Below are 17,574 nucleotides of genomic sequence, written 5' to 3'. Positions count from 1 at the left end.
CGACCGCCAAGCCGAGGCGTCGGAGGGGCGGAGCAGGGGGGACCGCAGGGTCGGCCTCCGGCAGAGGAGGGGACTCCGGCATGGCACCATCCGGCTCCGTCAAAGCCGAGCGCCTGAGCCCGTCTTCCGGGGGCGGATCGTCGAGGGGGAGTGTGTCCCCGGGAGGAGGTGCAGCGACCCCCTCGTCCTCGTCGGCGGCCTCCACGTACGCGGGCACGCCACCGGGTGAGAGGGGCAGCCCGTCAGCTGGCGGGGGCACGGCAGGGGCCCCTCCGCCTCCCTCGTCCCTCCCCTCACCGCACCCACCGCCCCTCCAGCACACTCCGGCCCTGAAGCAGATGGAGCAGATGATGACGAGGAATTACAGCGACTTCATGAGGAGTCTGGCAGCCAAGTACAACAACAGCAACCCTAATGAGTAGGTCCTCCTTTCACTTAACTCGTTTTCGCTCTCGGTGCGTATTTTGGGAAACTAGAGCACTGCTTGGAGCTGTTGGTGGCTGATCAAAATGTCCCAGTTAAACATATCGGTAATGCCTCTAGAAACCCCCGTATTGTGAAAACCTTCTTTTGCCAATTATATAGGAAGGTATCCTTTCGGTATCATAGTTAACTCATAATACTGGAGGGAAAAACTGTTTGCAATAAAAAAAATAAATTAAAGAAAAATTATTCAAATTTACATTCCATGCCATTTTCTGGATTACTTAAGTTTTCACTATGCCCAGAACCTTTTCAATAGCTGAAATTTTTAAATTCACTAATCTCCTCAATTTTGCTCTGACCAAAATGCTAAGTTAAATTTTCAAAAGAAATATAGAAATATGATGTACAAGTAATAAATACGAGGATATCCTTTTCTTTGTTTTCACTTCAGAGTATTCTCTAGTATTTTACATTTGAAAGTAAAAATTGTAATCATTGCATATCATAGCTTGGTTCCGTATCCCAGATATCGGCATGATAATTTTCATTTCATAGAGTTACACTTCCATTGAACATAAGGTAGACAATGCTTTTAGTCCTCAAAATATGTCTGTATGTAAGATAAGTTATGAGATAGTCGTGCATAAATAGAGAGAAAGTATTTTCCGGCTGTATGCATAATTAATATTAAATATGAATTCTCACTTATGTGCATTAGACTACTATTGCGGTAGTGATTAACTTCCATCTATGGTAAGCACATTGAACTGTTTTAACTTATATTTTGTCTTCAATCAAGTTACGTTCAAATGCGTTGTACGACTTTATTTTCACTCCGACCTCAGGAATTCTTAAAAACTTGTGAAAGGGAATCAGCGTATAAATCAAAGTATTCACGTGACAAAGACTGACTTAAGCGCTTTAATGAACCATAATAAATGAGGTATTTATGCGCAGAGCTCTTTACAAACGGTTTCGCTGTTCAGAATCCTTTCGTAATTATTGAAAGCTGTAATTTATCTCTCCCTCATTTATTGAACCCCTGTAAAATTTGCGCTCCCCGCGTACTTCTGGGGGAGAGGATAGGTATGTGTATATACCATTCATCCACCACTCCGCGCTCTGATAGTATAGTCACGTGGTAAGCAGAAATTGCCAGGCATTCGTAAAGAGACTAGCTCAGCCATGTTTTTGGTGACCTTACCGTCGAGGCTGATACCAAGAGTCACGAAAAATCCGACCACTTCAACGGAATCAGATCAGAGTCACGAGTCACGGTGCATGAAAAGTCTTTTTTTTAGGAAAACAACGAGAGAAATAAGCCGGTAGTGAGGGAAAGCGATGGAAAACCCGACGTTGACGGCGCAGCTCATGTTCGCCTATGTCCACCTGGGCGTATTTGCTTTTATTGTTGTGTCACGGTCGTTTTTGCAATATCCCATTCCCCAGTGATCCGCTCTCTGGATCAGATAATTAATTGTTTCATTCTCCCTCCTACGAGAATGAAATGTTGGATTGAAGTTACTGATTCTAAGATTTTTACGCCACCGAAACACGGGCACAAAAATGTGCTGGTCCCCGGCCTCTCCCTCCAGCATAGCTATTGAATCAGGAATTGAAATATTGTCACGTCATTGTGAAATTGTAGTTTACTGGATAAGCACATTTCCAGTGTGCTCTCAGGGAAACTTGCCGAGTCTGACGGCGAAAGTTGCAGGATGGATTCAGATCATTGGGTCCTCGAGAAGATAAATTATGAGTAATAACTTTCGAATGACAACAAGATCCATTCGAGAAAATATGCGAAATGCATATCCAATTGTATGTTTATATATTAGTGAATATTTATGCATAAAAGAAGAGTAATTTAACACCCCACGCCACACCCCCCTTATGGCACCTGGCGAGGGATTGTGTAGATGTAGTTGGCAAAAAAGCTCCTGTTTTTCATGAATATATATATATATATATATATATATATATATATATATATATATATATATATATATATATATATATATAACATTAACAAAATATTATATATATAAATATATTCATTAAAATATATATGTAATAGCGATATATTTTATGCCTGTGTAAATTCTTACTTTTCAGCTATTTCAGCGCTCCCCGCAACGGCTTCCTTTCCGGCCTCGACTCGAGGTACACACCCTTCAAGGCTTCGTCCGCGGGGGCCTTCCCGGGGTTGGCCCCAATCCCGACCACGGCGACCAGGGGTTCGTCGGCCACCCCGCCCACGCCACCCCCAGGCTCCCACCACGCCGCCGCCTCCGCCGCCAAGGAGTCCACCGTGCAAGAAAGAGGTGTGCCCCAGTACAACCTCTACTCGGCCTCCGCCACCTTTCCGGCCAACTCCGCTGCCTTCCAACACCCGCTCATCGACATGTCGTCGACGCAGGCGCTCATCAGCATGGTCCGCTCGGCGAGCGCTCAGAGCGCCTCCCAGCTAGAGACGTACCTCAAGGGGGCGGCGGGGGCGTTCAAGCGGCCCGCGCCTTCCCCGGCCGACCCCACGGCGTCCACCAGCTCGGCCGTCGCAGCCGCCGCGGCCGCCGCCTCCTCCAGCAGCCCTCTCGACCTGTCCTCCTCGTCTTCCTCCACCGCCTCCTCCTCCTCCACCGCCTCGTCCTCCACGTCCGCCTCTTGCTCCCTCGCGATGGCGTCCATGCTCGCCGCCGCGGCAGCCGCTTCCGCGTGCAAGAAGGCGCGGACGACGGAGCCTGTGGGGAAGGGAGCCTTCCTGCTCGGCGGTGGCCTGGGGGGCTCCCCCCTCCTCCCGCACTCGCCCCTCGTCAAGGGGGAGTCCCTCGAGGACGTGGTGTCCCGGAAGGACGGGCGGAAGGGTCCCTCGAGCGTGTCCCCGAGGCCCAGGGGCCCCACAAGGACCTTGCCGACGCCCCCGCCGCCGTCCACGGCGGCTTCGGCCGTCGGGGTGTCGTCCCACCTGCCCCCGCCCCCTCCTCCACCTCCCCCGCCACCCCAGATGCACCACCGATCATCCGTGGCCCTCTCCGCGACTTCGCCTTGCATGTCGCTGTGCACAGACGCCAGTAAGCCGTGCTCTGGGTCGCTGGAGTCCTCCGGGTGCGACCCGCGGGAGGCGGTGGCGAGGTGGAGCGTCGAGGACGTATGCGCGTTCGTGTCGTCGATAGACATTTGCGCGGAGTACGCAGCGGTGAGTATTTTAATTTAAAGGCCAGTTTTAATTCTTTAATCTTCTTCACCTTGACGTAATTATCATAAGAGTTTAATTCATCATGAAAATGCGAAATAATTCGCATAAACTTAGAGTGAATTAGTGTTATGTATTAGAGTGAAATTGAGTGTTATGTATAGGCAATGATTACCGGTGATAGTTCATCAGATAACTTGTGGAAGAGGAATACAATTCGGGGCGCCCAACTTTCTTGCCCCCATCTGGTATTTCTGTTTGTTAATTCCTTCACTAATTGATATAATCAAAGGAGCCACACCGCGAGATACCTTTTGATGGATATAATTTCTCAAGAATGGCCGTATTTCCGTCGCCTGATCTCTTTTGCCCGTTGGACTTGATAATGTCATAAACCATGAAAGGTCCATTCCAATCGTTTCTCACTTCATGAGGTGACTGGAGGTGGGATCGGAGATGAAGGGTTGCATAGTTGGAAGGGAAGTTTGACAATTTAGTTATTTCACCATTACCACTCTTTTTATCACACAAAGTATCGCATATCAGGTGCACCTTTCTGTCTCTACGTTTATTGAGCTAAGGGTAAATTTTGCAACGTTTATGATCATAGCGAGTGATCATTAACCGTCACTCTTCCGTTGTTCCACGATTACGACACATATTTCCTGCTTTGTTTTCACCGATACCGATCTTCCTGAATTCCCATTTCATGTCTCGCAATGCGTTTAATGTACTCCTATCAGTCAGGAGAAGTTCTTAACATGTGAATCTCCTTTCGGATATAATTTTCCTAGTACTCATGGTTTTTTTATTAGGGTATATGATTAGTTCTTTCATGTGTTATCAATGCTCGAAGGATATATTTTCCCTTTTTGATCTTGTAGTTTTCGTATTGAGTTTTATTTGAAATATTTCGAAAATGAAAATAACCGTTCGAGATATGATATAATTTTGGTGCTGGTCATTACAAATGTTGATATTGAAAGTCTTTTACTTATCGAAAGAATTTATATGCATTGTATCGAGCTAGCTTCTCTTTTACTTCTTTGAAATGGTAGTTCGCACAGAAGGGCTCTCTTGTGCGAAGACGATGGTGGTAGGCCCGATCTTTCCCCGCCAGTCGAATTTAGTGTTTCCGACCGTGGTGCTGCTGCATTAATGAAGGTTTCAATGCGTGCCATGTAGATTGAAAAGTTATAAATTTTCTTAGTCCACCTTGCGTAAAATAAACCCATTTATTTCTCAAATCTGCATGGAAATGGGTGGTTTCTTTCACCAGCAGCCGGTCTCTGCCTCAGATTAAGTTAAAAGGTATAGAATCTACTGTCCACTATTATTAATATTTATTTTCGTAATGCAACTCACTTTCATTCTTAATGTGACGCACCAGAGGAAATACTGTTAAAAAAAATTCTGTTTTAGCATCACCAATTTGCTAATGATTATAAAAACGGAAGACGTTCTAACTTTCTTAACGCCACACGCCTCCCGTGAAGGAACGCCAATTTTCAACCAACGAGATAATAAATTGCACTCGTGAAATGCACATGGGGCGGTGCATCCCGGAGTGCATTCGAAATAGTCTGGATTAGCTCAAACCGGATATTGCCGAAGGACATAAATGCATGGGGAAATCTCTTTTAGATATATTGCCCTCGAAGTGGCCGCGGCAAGAAGGGTCGGAATAGACCTTCTTGGAGGGGGTGTGCTCTAATGATTTGCGGAGAGCGGATATCGAATTCAAAGATAGGGATCGCCCTAACCTCTGCGACACCACTTGCGCCCAAGTTATGCGACTTCCTGAGACAGTGGGCGGGGCTGTTATGTATATAAGGGAAACAGCCTAACCAATCACGCGGCCTTTAAAGCTCGCTCACACTCCAGAGACCACGGAGTGCCGTGATGTGGGTGGGAGACGTCTCCACAGTCTCGCAAGCCCAAGATCGATGTTCGCCTCTTCCCAGCATCTCTCGTTTTCTTACTTTCTTCCTCTTCGTCTTTCCTCCTCTTCTCTGCCACCTGTTACGGAAACGCCTCAGTCCGCGTGCCGCCGCTTCTCGCAATGCCCACCAAGTGTTATCGCCTCTTTGATTTAAGTTTAAATAATAATTGGGTTGGCAGTTTTTTATCTGTCAAATGGAGCATCCTGTGTGCACATGTTGCAAATCTCACGACTTCCTTGCATTTCTATAAAACTTCTTCGCCAATTGAAAAAGATGGCTGCAGTATTGAACTCGTGCATCGGTAAGGCGGCGTGTATAAAATTCATAAGCACTACACAAGATGAAGCCAGGGGATTTGTTAATCTGAGTGATACTTTCAAATATTTTAGAACATTATAGTAATACTATGTCGAATTTACCGAAACCTTCCACAGTCCACCAGCTTACGGTTAATCATTTTGGTCCAGTTGAATTGTCAATTTTATTTAATTGCATAATCCTTAATAAAAAAATAGGTGAATAAATGTGTCATGAATATCAATTCCAAATTTTGAATTGCGTCTCAGTATAAAAAATTGTCTATAAAATAATAATCACGTTACCGGTTTAAGTGTGGCTTTTAAATGCTTAGAATATAATGATAGACGACTTATAAGCAATTTGTTTCTATATGCACGGCGTTATATATATGTAAAGCGTGGAATTCATGTTTATTTGGCATTTATTGATTTAGGATTTGGGTGCAATTTAACATTAAACACATTTTAATCAGCTTTAATGTATACTCTAACAAATAATGTGTTTATGAAAGTGTTGGAGAAGGAATGGTTCATTTATCATTGGATGGACAGGTACATTTACCATATTCTTTAAGAATCCTCGATATTCTCTCAGTTTTTCTTTTGAAGCGCTCCTGAATAAGCATATTATTATTCTTGTGTCGATCTCTCAAAAATAGTGCAACTATATCGGTGCAGTTGCACTCTCCATTTAACACAGCCGTTCACTCTAACCAATTCCAAGTCGTTGAAGATCCACCGTCTCCAAGGCGATCGTATCGCCTTCTCGGTTGCCAGTCCCCCGCGCAGCCGTTGTTCCCTCCTCTACAGACCCTTCTTCCTTCTCCGATCCTTTCTGTAACTTGGACTACTCGTATCCAGCGGTCGTTCAAGTCTCCGACTCAATTTATTAAAAACAATGGAATCGATTCCTTGGCGGGGCTCACGACCTCACCCATAGTCTCGAATTGGACGTTTGACCCACGGGTGCTCCTCTCTCCGTCATAGGTAGACACTTTCCCTTCCCCCTGTCCGGCCTTCCCTCTTCTAACTACCTTAGTAAGCCTTGTCACTTCTCCCCACACCCATCTTGAGTCGATGGGCAGATCGATATCAAGGAAAGTGTATATGTATGTAAGCATGTATAGAGGGTATGTATATATGTTTATATATATGCAAAGGCCTCATTTACCCATCATCCTTTACACAATTTCCTACCCTTGTCACCAGAAAAGTATTGTTCTCCAGCTGATGAAGGAGCCATGAGTGCCAAAATGTAATTTACTTCTCTTAAAATTGCTCGCTTCATTCTATACGTTGCATAGGCTCACTGCTTTTATTTGGAAAGCAAATCGTCTTTTTTAGGATAGTATCGTGAGAAAAATATTGTCAGAAAAATAAATCATTTATATTATTAAACAGGGCAACCTTCAAATTTTTTACCTTAAGTGTTTATAACCAAGGTTAACGCAGCGAGATATAATGCTAGTACCAGTTACTATGCTGATAAATGCAATGATAAAGTTCTACGTTAGTTAAATCCTTCCGATAAATTTCTAATTAGTTCCAAATAAAGTTTTCACCACCCTTACGGTGCTATGGTTTTACAAATAAAATAAATGTTAATAAACGTTACAGCATCACTCTAAATATTTTGAGAAGCATGCCCATTAATTAGTTTAAATGCTCTAAAATATTTTCCCCAAAATATATACCCAACAACGTGCAAAATTTAATAGTTCAACCATTATTATCCATCATATTATAAATCTAAAATCCCGCCATTTGGCTGTATTGCGATATATTTAGTGTGCACAGTCGGATTTTAGAAGTTCCTGAAACCCGTCCTTGTGCACATATGAATTAATTTCGATTCTTTGGCTGCTTCTACATCTCGCGTGAAGCATCGGAGTCCTCGGGTGTATCGAATCACATTGCCGTTCCCTGCACTCTCCCGCTCCGTGCCTACCCCCAGCGCGCCCCCCATCATCCTCCCACAGCCGCTCCACCCGCCTCTCCCCGACCCCCCCTCCCCACCGTCCATCACCTTGTCTCTGCCCTCGGGGATACTTTCAGGTCGAACTGGTTGAACGCAGACGCAGCCTACCCACCCAGCGACCCTGCCCTCAACAGAGCTCAACCCCCCCAGCCCCCACCCTTCGCCCCTCCCTTTCGCCCTTCCCTCGGGTCCAGACGTTGCCTCTCCTCCGCCCCCGTCCAATCCTTTCCCCCAGACTCCCCCTCCCACCCCCACACCATGCCCTCCCGCCAACACCCCCTTCTTGGCCTCACCCCGCCCCGCCCTTCCACCTATCGCCGCAGATGGCCTCCCATGCCCGGCCATTCCTTATTCACGTCCCCCTCCTTCATCTCTCTCTCCTCTCCCTCTGTCTCCTCTCTCTTACTGTCTTCCCATCTCCCTCTCTCTCTCTATCTCTCTCCGACCCTAAGATGGAGACTGGATGTCTTATCCGCTGACCGCAGCTCCTTTTTAATGCGACCGAAAGAACGGGTTGCGTGGGACGTGTTGTGTTTGGTGGAGAGGAAGGGGTGGGTGGGAGATTTGCAGGGAGGGTTGGCCGAGAGATTTCAACGATAATCAGAGGCTTCCGAAAGCATTAAACGCAATTCATTGTGGCGAAAGTGCCCCGTGATTTCGAATGCTCCGGTGGAAATGCGCTTATTTTGAATAAGCGACCCGGAAGATAGATCGGTGATAATGTTTTGCATTAAATAGACCAGAGATCTCTACAAGAGAATGGTAAGATCTCGTCATTCGATAATGCAGCTGAAGTTTGTATCCGGCATTTCTTTTGAAATGACCACTCGCTACTTCTAAATGCCGAAAATATATTACGTTTGATTTTGTTGTCTTGCAACGTTTTTGAAAATCCAATTGACTCCAGAGATTTTGCGAAATGTTTAGTGTCTTTTGTTCCATTCATAGCTAGGAACTTGCGAAGTAATTATTCTTCGGTGTCGCTACAGTTTCCGTTACAATAATGTTTAACGGTTTGTAAAGTACTTTTTATGAGTAGCTTGTTCCCTTTGATGGTTAACTACTAATTTACACGTATTCTATTTTATAGGCTCTCATCTTTGTAGTCATTTTTCTTCGACGAAACCAACTCCTAGCACACCCGGCCTTTCATGTGCAACCAAATGCCGTGGAAAGCTTGCGTACGGTTTCCACCACCGACGACTCCGAAAAAAGTTTTGTGGCACGCCGAGGAATAAAGTATTTATCCCCCGGAGGCGATCCCCATCCCTACGCCCTAACCGCCTCCACGCATATGACGAGCACGCAAAGAGGGGTCCTCCTCACCCCATCCCATCCCTAAACGTGGCGCCCGCCGTGATTTATAGCCAGCACTTCTCCTTTGGAAATAAGCGGCCTCTTACGCGCACGCACCTCGGATATAACACACGCCGTCGCGAACGAAGACGGAGGTTAGGGGTCGGAGATCGTAGCTCGAGGGTGCCAAACGTTTTTCGCGTTCCCCTTTGCGACCATCGCTATCATTAAAGGCATTACGTCTTTACGGTGCAATCGGGGGCGGGCTCACTGTAGTCAGGTGTATTCCCTTCTATGGGACTTGGCATAGGAGGTAAGGCGTCCTAGTTTCCGATAGTTTTTTTACATATTTCAATGCCTGAATATAATTTTTAATTATATATCTCATCCCAGTATCCGGATTATATCCTAAGAAATCGCTTTTCGGGCCATTTCATTGATTTCAAAATTTTGGTTGGTTAATGAAACCGTTTTCTTTTAGACAACTGAGACTCTGATAGCAAATTAATTCGTAGCATACTTGGATAATTAAATGAAGCTTTCATCGCATTTTATGAAGCTAATACTATTCATACAGTTTATTATTAAATAGAGAAAACGACGTTTCAGAAAAAGGTGTTTTTCTCTTAATAATTCTCTTAAACAGTCGTATATTTGGAATTTTATCAATGGAATCAAGTCATATTTAGCAATAATTTGATGATTCTTTAAATAAGATATTAGTTGTTTTTAATGAGGAATATGGGGCAAGGTATGAAATGTAAGCTTTAGTGGCCAGCGTGTTATAATCTACGACAGACCGGTCTAGTGGTCCATTGAAAATTGAGCTAGTACTTGAAGAGTTCTCTACGGCAACATCTTTGTTGCTTAACTGATACATTTGTAGTTACAACACAAACATGATTGCAAATAATTCACGACCGGTGTTTCTACCTAGTTCACTATTCATTCACCTTAGTTGTGCAAATTGCAGACTGCATCTGGCGTGTTATTAGAACCCACGTAGCTTTTCAAGCCCCGATTTCAATCAAATAAAAGGCTTCTCAAATTTTCGGACATTTTCCAATCGATCTGAGCATTTCTATTCTGATCGAAGCCACGATATGAGAGAAAATTGGTTCTCTTCATCCCGCTACACTCAAATCCCCATTCTCTTACTTCCCCCATCTCCTCCCGTCCTCTACCCCCCGCCCCACCCTCCGGGCATGTTTCCGGCTCAACTTTTGGGCCACCTGTCAAGCTTCCGACCCATACCTGCCCTTCATAATTCGGGTTGAATGCGAAAGAAGAACCCCGTCCCCATCGGGAAGTCGGGCGCGCGAGGCAAGTTGGACGGGAGAGTGGGTCTAAAAGGGGGCGGTCGGGGACCTCTCGCGTTTCGGGCGACGTGGATATCCCCGCTAAACCCTCGCTCGAATCCTTCGACGTCCCCCTGCCTCGTCCTTCGCCGCCGCCGCCGCCCCACGCCCCACACGATGGACCCGATTGCGCCCTTTTCGGTGTCTGCAAGAAAGTTCCTTCTCCCCTGAGCACTCCATTTTATATTCCCGCACGCCATAAAGTGGTGCACTTTCACCCGGGATCAATTTACCTTCCGTCTGTGCCGCCAAAAATGAGTTCTTGCGCAACTAATTTTTCCTTTTCTTCCAAACCCGGCGTTGAAATCTCCGTCGTCAGCAGAAGCGACGGTATTTTGCTTGCTTTTCGACGCCTCCGGTGGTCCTGTGTGTTCCTGGAACTCTAATTGGTATATCCCTGTCATTAGATTTACCTAAGACCTTCATATACGCCCAGAGTTTTACATATCACTCATGACCGAGGCGTTTTCGAAGCCATGACCTTTAGGTTAGCAGGCCGGCGTGCTAATCAACAGTCTAACTTGGCAGGCTCGCGTGCGTAATAGTTTAGCAGTCGTTCATCGTCCGTCGTCGCTTTCTCCGATCCGCAAAATTAATTGACTTGATAATCGTGATTCATTAAGTGTAGATGGATCATGTCTTTTTCATGCGAATCTACTTTCACCATTGATTATTTATAATTTATAGCCATTATTGATTTCGGAATGAAGAATGTAGTAAATGTTCAGATAAGCTGATAATATTTCTTTGTTGTTGTCGTTTTTTTGATTTTCACTGAGCTTTCCCATTTATTACTGGTTGGAAGCCATTTCTTGATTGATTAGACGGCAGATTTATTAACAATAGGTTTGCGCCGTCGCTCCAAAGGGAACTCATTTCAAACTCTTTCTGTATCATATTATTAGAAAGCTTCGATAAGTAGGTGGGTACTTTTTTATTTGCTTTTCTGTCATAAATATGTACAGTTTATCGACGGAGGTTTTTTTTAATTGCCTTTTGAAACCAGGTATTTTAGAATTGACAATTCGAAAAACGTAGGCATTTTCCATTATATGTATCCAATAATAGAAGCCCTAGTGGCTATCGATTTCTTATCCTCCATCCAGATTACTTGCACATTCGAAACAAGAATTGAAAAGAAGAGAAATATCCAGTTTAAAAAAATCAGTAATGTAAAAATATAAAATGTTACTTTAAAAAGCATGCTCTCTTTCTTTCCTTGGAATTTAAATGATTTAAGTACGGTAAAGGAATGGTGACCAAGTTTATTGAATGAATCATACTGGTGTCCGAGTGGGATATTTTACTTACCGTTAAAAATATATCAATGTTTCTTTCTTTGTGCCGGCTGAAAATCGTCTCTGAAAATTTTTACTAACACTTAAGATTCATTGTCTCAATATATAGCTGATAGGTTGAAGGGTAATTGCCGTTACATTTTGCGCATTCCCTCAGAGGAATTCACTTAAATATGGATTGGCACATTTATAAAACCTAAAAATTTATTGGTTCTATCGTCATGAACTTATTAATTTTTATTTAATTTCAATGGTTACTTGATCGATTACTTTTGTTTTTCCTTCAAGCATAGTTTAAAATAAATCTCGTTTGAAGATTATTCCGTTTAAATAAACGCCATGATCTTCCGGGCTGAATATTTCCGAACTATTTCAAAAACTTGAAAAACATCTTATGGATACGTAGGGGATGTGTAAATCTCATGAGGCCCAGATATCTTGGTTGCTGGGATTTAGAAAATTACGGAGGCCTAACACGGGAGAGAGGAATGAATGGAGAAGGTTTGTGGATAAGCAGGCATCGATTTAGGAGGATGGGGCCAAGGGTTGAATAGTTCCGTCTAGCTGCCGCGGCCGTGCGGAGACGTAGGGGCGTGGAGGCGTGCCGGCTGAGAGGGTTGGGAGGTGTTGAGAATGGATGTGGACCCACGCACGCATGCCCGATGAAAAAGGAGCGGGTGTGAAAATCGAATCGGACGAGACGCCGTGCCGTCGTCGATGCGGAACGAAGTCAGTGGAGGCCACTGGACGCCGTGGAAAAACAACGGCTGGCGTTTCTGGACCAATGGAAGCGGTCGCATTTAAATTACCTCGGTTCTCCCGATTTCAAGGCTGTTTTAATGTACGTAATGCTAATGCATACAGCGTCTCGAAGCCCGACGCCGTTTTCCCTACAAATCAGCGGCGATTGTGTCGCATTTTGTGCTTTTCTCTCTCTCTCTCTTTCTCCATTTCAAGTTATAATTGCTGCCTCGACGATTCTGAAATCAAGTCTGTAGAGTGGATGAATCAAACAAAAATGATTTATTTCATTCGACGAACTGATGGTTCTCGTAGATTTGATTCGTGGACTGAGTATGGAACCCACCCGTTTTTCCCTCATATTTACCATTCATTGAGCAATAATGTTCATTGTTCTTAATTTCTGGTCAATATATGTCCATCATACTTTTAAGCATTTTGCTTCAGAGTTATTATCAAAGAAATTAAAGATGGCTCAAGGAAAAAAATGAGAGAATTTTCCACTGGATGACGTGAATATACCAGCCCAGTGAATGACGGCTTCGGTCAACCGACGGCTATTATTTGAAATTCCTCTTCGGGCACGTATCTAGCGGTTTTGGGTTAATGAAATTGATTTTGTTGGCTTGTTGTTCTGTGCATGACGAACTTAGCCGCAGGGACCATAATATTAAAGTATAATAGTTACGAAATGCGTTCTTGCAGTATATTGATTGCATTGCATATCTTTAACTGTCTTACAAAACCAGGGAATGAATGCGAATTCAACTCAGCACCAGGTTTCAAATTATCTGATCCTACTTCAATGATCAAACATTAGTTTCTTCCACATTACTGATGTAGTTTTTCAATGTATCGGAATACATTTTTTAGTTCATGGTATATAATGCCACAAATAGCAATAGAACTCAGTAATGAATAATTGCTGCACCTATAAACACCCTTGATAACTATTCTTAAGGATAAATGAAGACTTTTACGTCGCCTAGTACTGCGGTAGCACTGACTTCCCTATATCTGTTCTGATAATATTATCGATGAGTTATATCTTCTTGTTCCTAATAAAAGTGGCAAGCCCAATGAAGCTTATTTCAACCAGCTTTCAGACATTTGAGTAGTTTTACCAACGCAACTACGCCATTAGATACACAGTTTTTCTACGGTCTTAAGTTCGTTGCGAGTAAACGCCACCATCATTTTCCTGGTCGAAACGTTTTCCCCAAGTATTTTTTCCGCTCCATGGAGATTTCGCTTAATATATTGAACCCGATTCACCAGGATCGCGACAAAAAGTCGAATGAGGTGGGAGGTGAAGAGGGAAGAAAAATCGTCCAAGGGTAAAAAATTTACGGTCGAAACGGAAGGAGGCGATCGAGGGGGGTAGGGAAGAAGGGTAAGAAGTGGGAGGGATCCGATGCTACCAGTGGCGTCCCAACTTCATCTTGCGAGCGGGCAAAAAACAAGAGAGCTCGACCCGCGATGATCATAACTTCCGAATCTCCATGTATCCCTCCCTCCTCGTCCCCCTCCATCTGATACTCTTTTTCCGTCGATTAAATTCTCATTTTCTGCCCTCATCTTTCCTCTCCCCACCCCACGAGACCCATTCCTCCCCTCCCCCTCGCATAACCCATTAATTTCGTCCCACTCCCCCCTTCCCCAGCCCCCTCCGTCATCCGCTGGCCTCTCACAGGCAGTCCCGCAATCCGAGGTACCATTCTTTTATCCTCCCTCAACACCACCCCCTCCTCAGCAACCTCCCCTCTTCAGCCCCCCCACCTCCTCAGCACCTCCCCCTTTACTCCTGTCCCACGAGAAATCACCGCTTCTCTCACGCTGCCGAATTCGCCCTCGCCCCGACCACACCTCCACCCCCCGCCGCCTTCATCTGAGGGCATTTTCTCATCGTGCCATCAGCGTTTCACCCTATTGCCCATCATCCATCCACGTTCCTCGGCAGGAGTGATCCGATGTGTCCCACCCCCCCTCGCCCCATCCACACTTTCTCTCCCTCTCAAACCCACCGAGGAAAGCACGTACGGATGCTCGCACATACTTCGGCTTCCGTCGCTCCCTCCTCCCGTTTCATTAAGCGACCGCACGGCGAAATTCGGGGTTGTGTAATAGGGAGGGGAGGCGGGAGAGGGCTTTTGTTCTTGTGGTGCGCCGAATCTCTCGCGCACGACCGAGAATCTAGCGGCTGCGATCGAAATTCAAACTCCATACGCGGCCGTTTTTTTCCCTCTTTGTTTCATTGTTGTTTTCCCTTCAGAAATTTCCATCGTTTCCGTCTTATCATATATCTTTCGGTTATACAGATGGGATGTTTAATGATTTAACGCCCGCTCCACCAAACAACATGTTTTCACCCTTCGTCTTGTGGAAATTGTATGATGTATCTCTGGCGTTTTATCTCTTGTTTTGTGATATAAATGAGCCCATGAACATATTTCCCTCTGATCGTATTTAATATTATGTTAAGTTCACAAATATAGAAAATAAATTCCACTCTCCGGCGTATATACAAGATTCTTTGTCATACCTAAACAATCACTGCTATTAGGTTCTAGACTCGGCCAGGCCCTATAGTCATGCTTGGCAGTGCATAGAATATTTGCTCAAGTAATTTTCTGGGATTCTCTTCAAATGCCATTAAAGATTCCCCAATAACGTCTTATCATTTACAATGGTAAAAATCTCCTTGTTATAAAGAAATGTAATGAAATCTGCTCAGTCAAATGTCTGCCGTCATATTTGCGATGAAGGAATTTATGAAAGAAGATTATATAATTCCCCTGAATAAGGATACATTTAATATTTAACAGGTTTCACTACACCATCCGTTATACTGTAAACTATACCTAAAGATGCTACGTTTTAGTGAAATATGGCATAGATATAATAATATATTCACGCACAGAGGAAAGTCGTGTAGTCTTATATCCCAATATGTTATCATTATAATTGCATTCCAAAAAGTACAAGCCTCAAAAAGCAACCGCTTTTTTAGCAAATTTTGAAGGAAGCAAGTAAATGCGGTTTTCACTGGCGTTGCAACCAGTGGACACCAAAATTGGACGCAGTACTACTTTTTGCGCTATATTCCAATGAATATGGCCCCAATGGAGTTGATGAATGTATGACTATGTCGTTTTCTTCTAATCCAAGCCTTTGTGTGAACATACTCGTAGTTCAATTCATGCACAGATAATCTGCCCGTTTCCTGAATGAATGTTATGGACGAACAAAGCGTCACATTGGAAGCCCTTGGTCTTTGTAAACACGAATATCACAAGCGTGACTTAAACGCTCAGAAAAGCTTCGAGTTTAACCCCGAAAATGAAAGAATAGCCCCACATTATTTTGCAGGCGAGGTCACACTTATAAATAACGGAAAGCTGACTGTAGAACCTATAAGAAATAATTTTTCCCATGCACAATGCGAGATCACCTCAGTGAGAAACTTAGACTAAGACAAGCAAATTAATTAATAATTGTTCTAATGACAGGTGACTTAACACCGCCTGCCACACGCACCCGTGATGGTTTGCATGGTGTGATGTAGATTGAACATCCGATCTTCCATATTTGATGCAGAAGAATATTATTATAATAATTTTATCGCTGTCACGTTAGAACTGGTAATTTAACAGTCATATTAATTGAAATGGTTCACGTGCCTCGACGTGGACATAGTGCTTAGCTCCTACCAATCCAGAGCCGACTTCCGTTTCGGACACTCGGGAATGAAAGAACTCCTCCCTTCCCTCACCTCGCGCCCCTCCCAATCCCCTGCCTTTTAGCCTTCGAGTTTCATAAAATTATCCTGGCACCTGACAGTCGCCGAACCTCCAATCCCACCCCTTCTCGCTCCGCCCTCCCCATTTCTAATTCATTCACCCACTCTTTCACCTTCATCACTGCTTCTCCCCCACCGCCTCCCAGGATTGAACATTAGGGAGCGAAGGGAAAAAATCAGAAGCAGTGGCGCTCTCCAATGGAATTACTTGGACGCATGTCTAGCGTTTTATAATAAAAAATGAGAATATCAAGTACAGATAATCAAGCTACCCTTGTCTTAACTTATCAAAATCCATATTAGTCAAAATAATATCCCCATTTTAATTTTAGCCGATGGTTCAAGACAAACTAGCTCTCATTCCGGAACTATGTGACATTTTTGGAAAACTTAAAATGAAATGAAAATTACGCCGTCGGAACCGCACTCCCTTTGGTTGAACTGAGTGCGAAAACTTGTTTAGTGTTTGGTTTATTCAAGGTGGTAAATGTGTTACGTATTCTGTTCCCGTAATACATTTAATTTGAAGAATAATTAAACCCAGTAAATATTAAAGTATTCAATTTTATCTCAAGACTTTCTATAGTACAATTATAACAATCTGCTAGAAGTTATCAAACACAGTAAATATTCCAGTAATTAGAACGGTAATTTAAAAATCAATTTAATATATGTTATTTAATTCTCCGTCTTACTGATGTGGATGAATAATTGATAGCAGTTAACAAATGATTTTAGCGTAGATGGATTAATACGTGTCAAGTAACGATATCGACACGGTGGTTCCGCATGGAAGTAACACTAAGGCGGCTGCCGGCAGGACATGGGTGGAATTGGAAGCCAAACTTTGCCATCGAATGTTGAAAATGAGACGACAGCTCTTGTCGTTTTCAGTTGCCTTTCCATCTACCAGTCGTAATGGCTCGTTCGCTTCTCTTCTCAATCGCAACCAGTCGCCAGAGTTCCCCGCGCAGATCGCATTCCGGCGATCTTTTTATGACAGGCGAAGTGCAACCTCCAAGCGGGTAGTTCATAAATTGGTCAACGCGGATTGTGGGACGGATGAATGACAGCGCTACCGGGCGGGAGGACGCAGAACTTCCGACGCGAAGCAAACCAAGAGCGGAGAGTCGAGAGAGCACGAACACATGAAGTTCATATAAGGAGTGCGTTTAATAAGAACGCGAAAAACCCCTTCTTCTCACCAGATGCACACACTTGACTCTTGTCCTGCCCCTCAACC

General features: G+C 44.1%; 1 protein-coding gene across 1 annotated transcript in view; it reads left to right on the top strand.

Moving 5' to 3' along the window:
* Window positions 1–242: 242 nt before the first annotated feature.
* LOC139692123 (uncharacterized) overlaps window positions 243–17,574 on the top strand; it is a 125,078-nt gene continuing 107,746 nt past the window's right edge. Inside the window, exons 1-2 of the mRNA XM_071590158.1 lie at window positions 243–418; window positions 2,542–3,622. Of these exons, the coding sequence (XP_071446259.1) occupies window positions 339–418; window positions 2,542–3,622 (1,161 nt within the window). The 5' untranslated portion in view covers window positions 243–338. The remainder of the gene's footprint in view (window positions 419–2,541; window positions 3,623–17,574) is intronic.

The sequence above is a fragment of the Hetaerina americana genome, unplaced genomic scaffold, assembly GCF_022747635.1.
Source record: "Hetaerina americana unplaced genomic scaffold, ioHetAmer1.1.p SCAF_4, whole genome shotgun sequence".
Lineage (NCBI taxonomy): Eukaryota > Metazoa > Arthropoda > Insecta > Odonata > Calopterygidae > Hetaerina > Hetaerina americana.
Note: the sequence above shows the minus strand (reverse complement) of the source record. Positions and strands in the feature narration are given on the sequence as shown.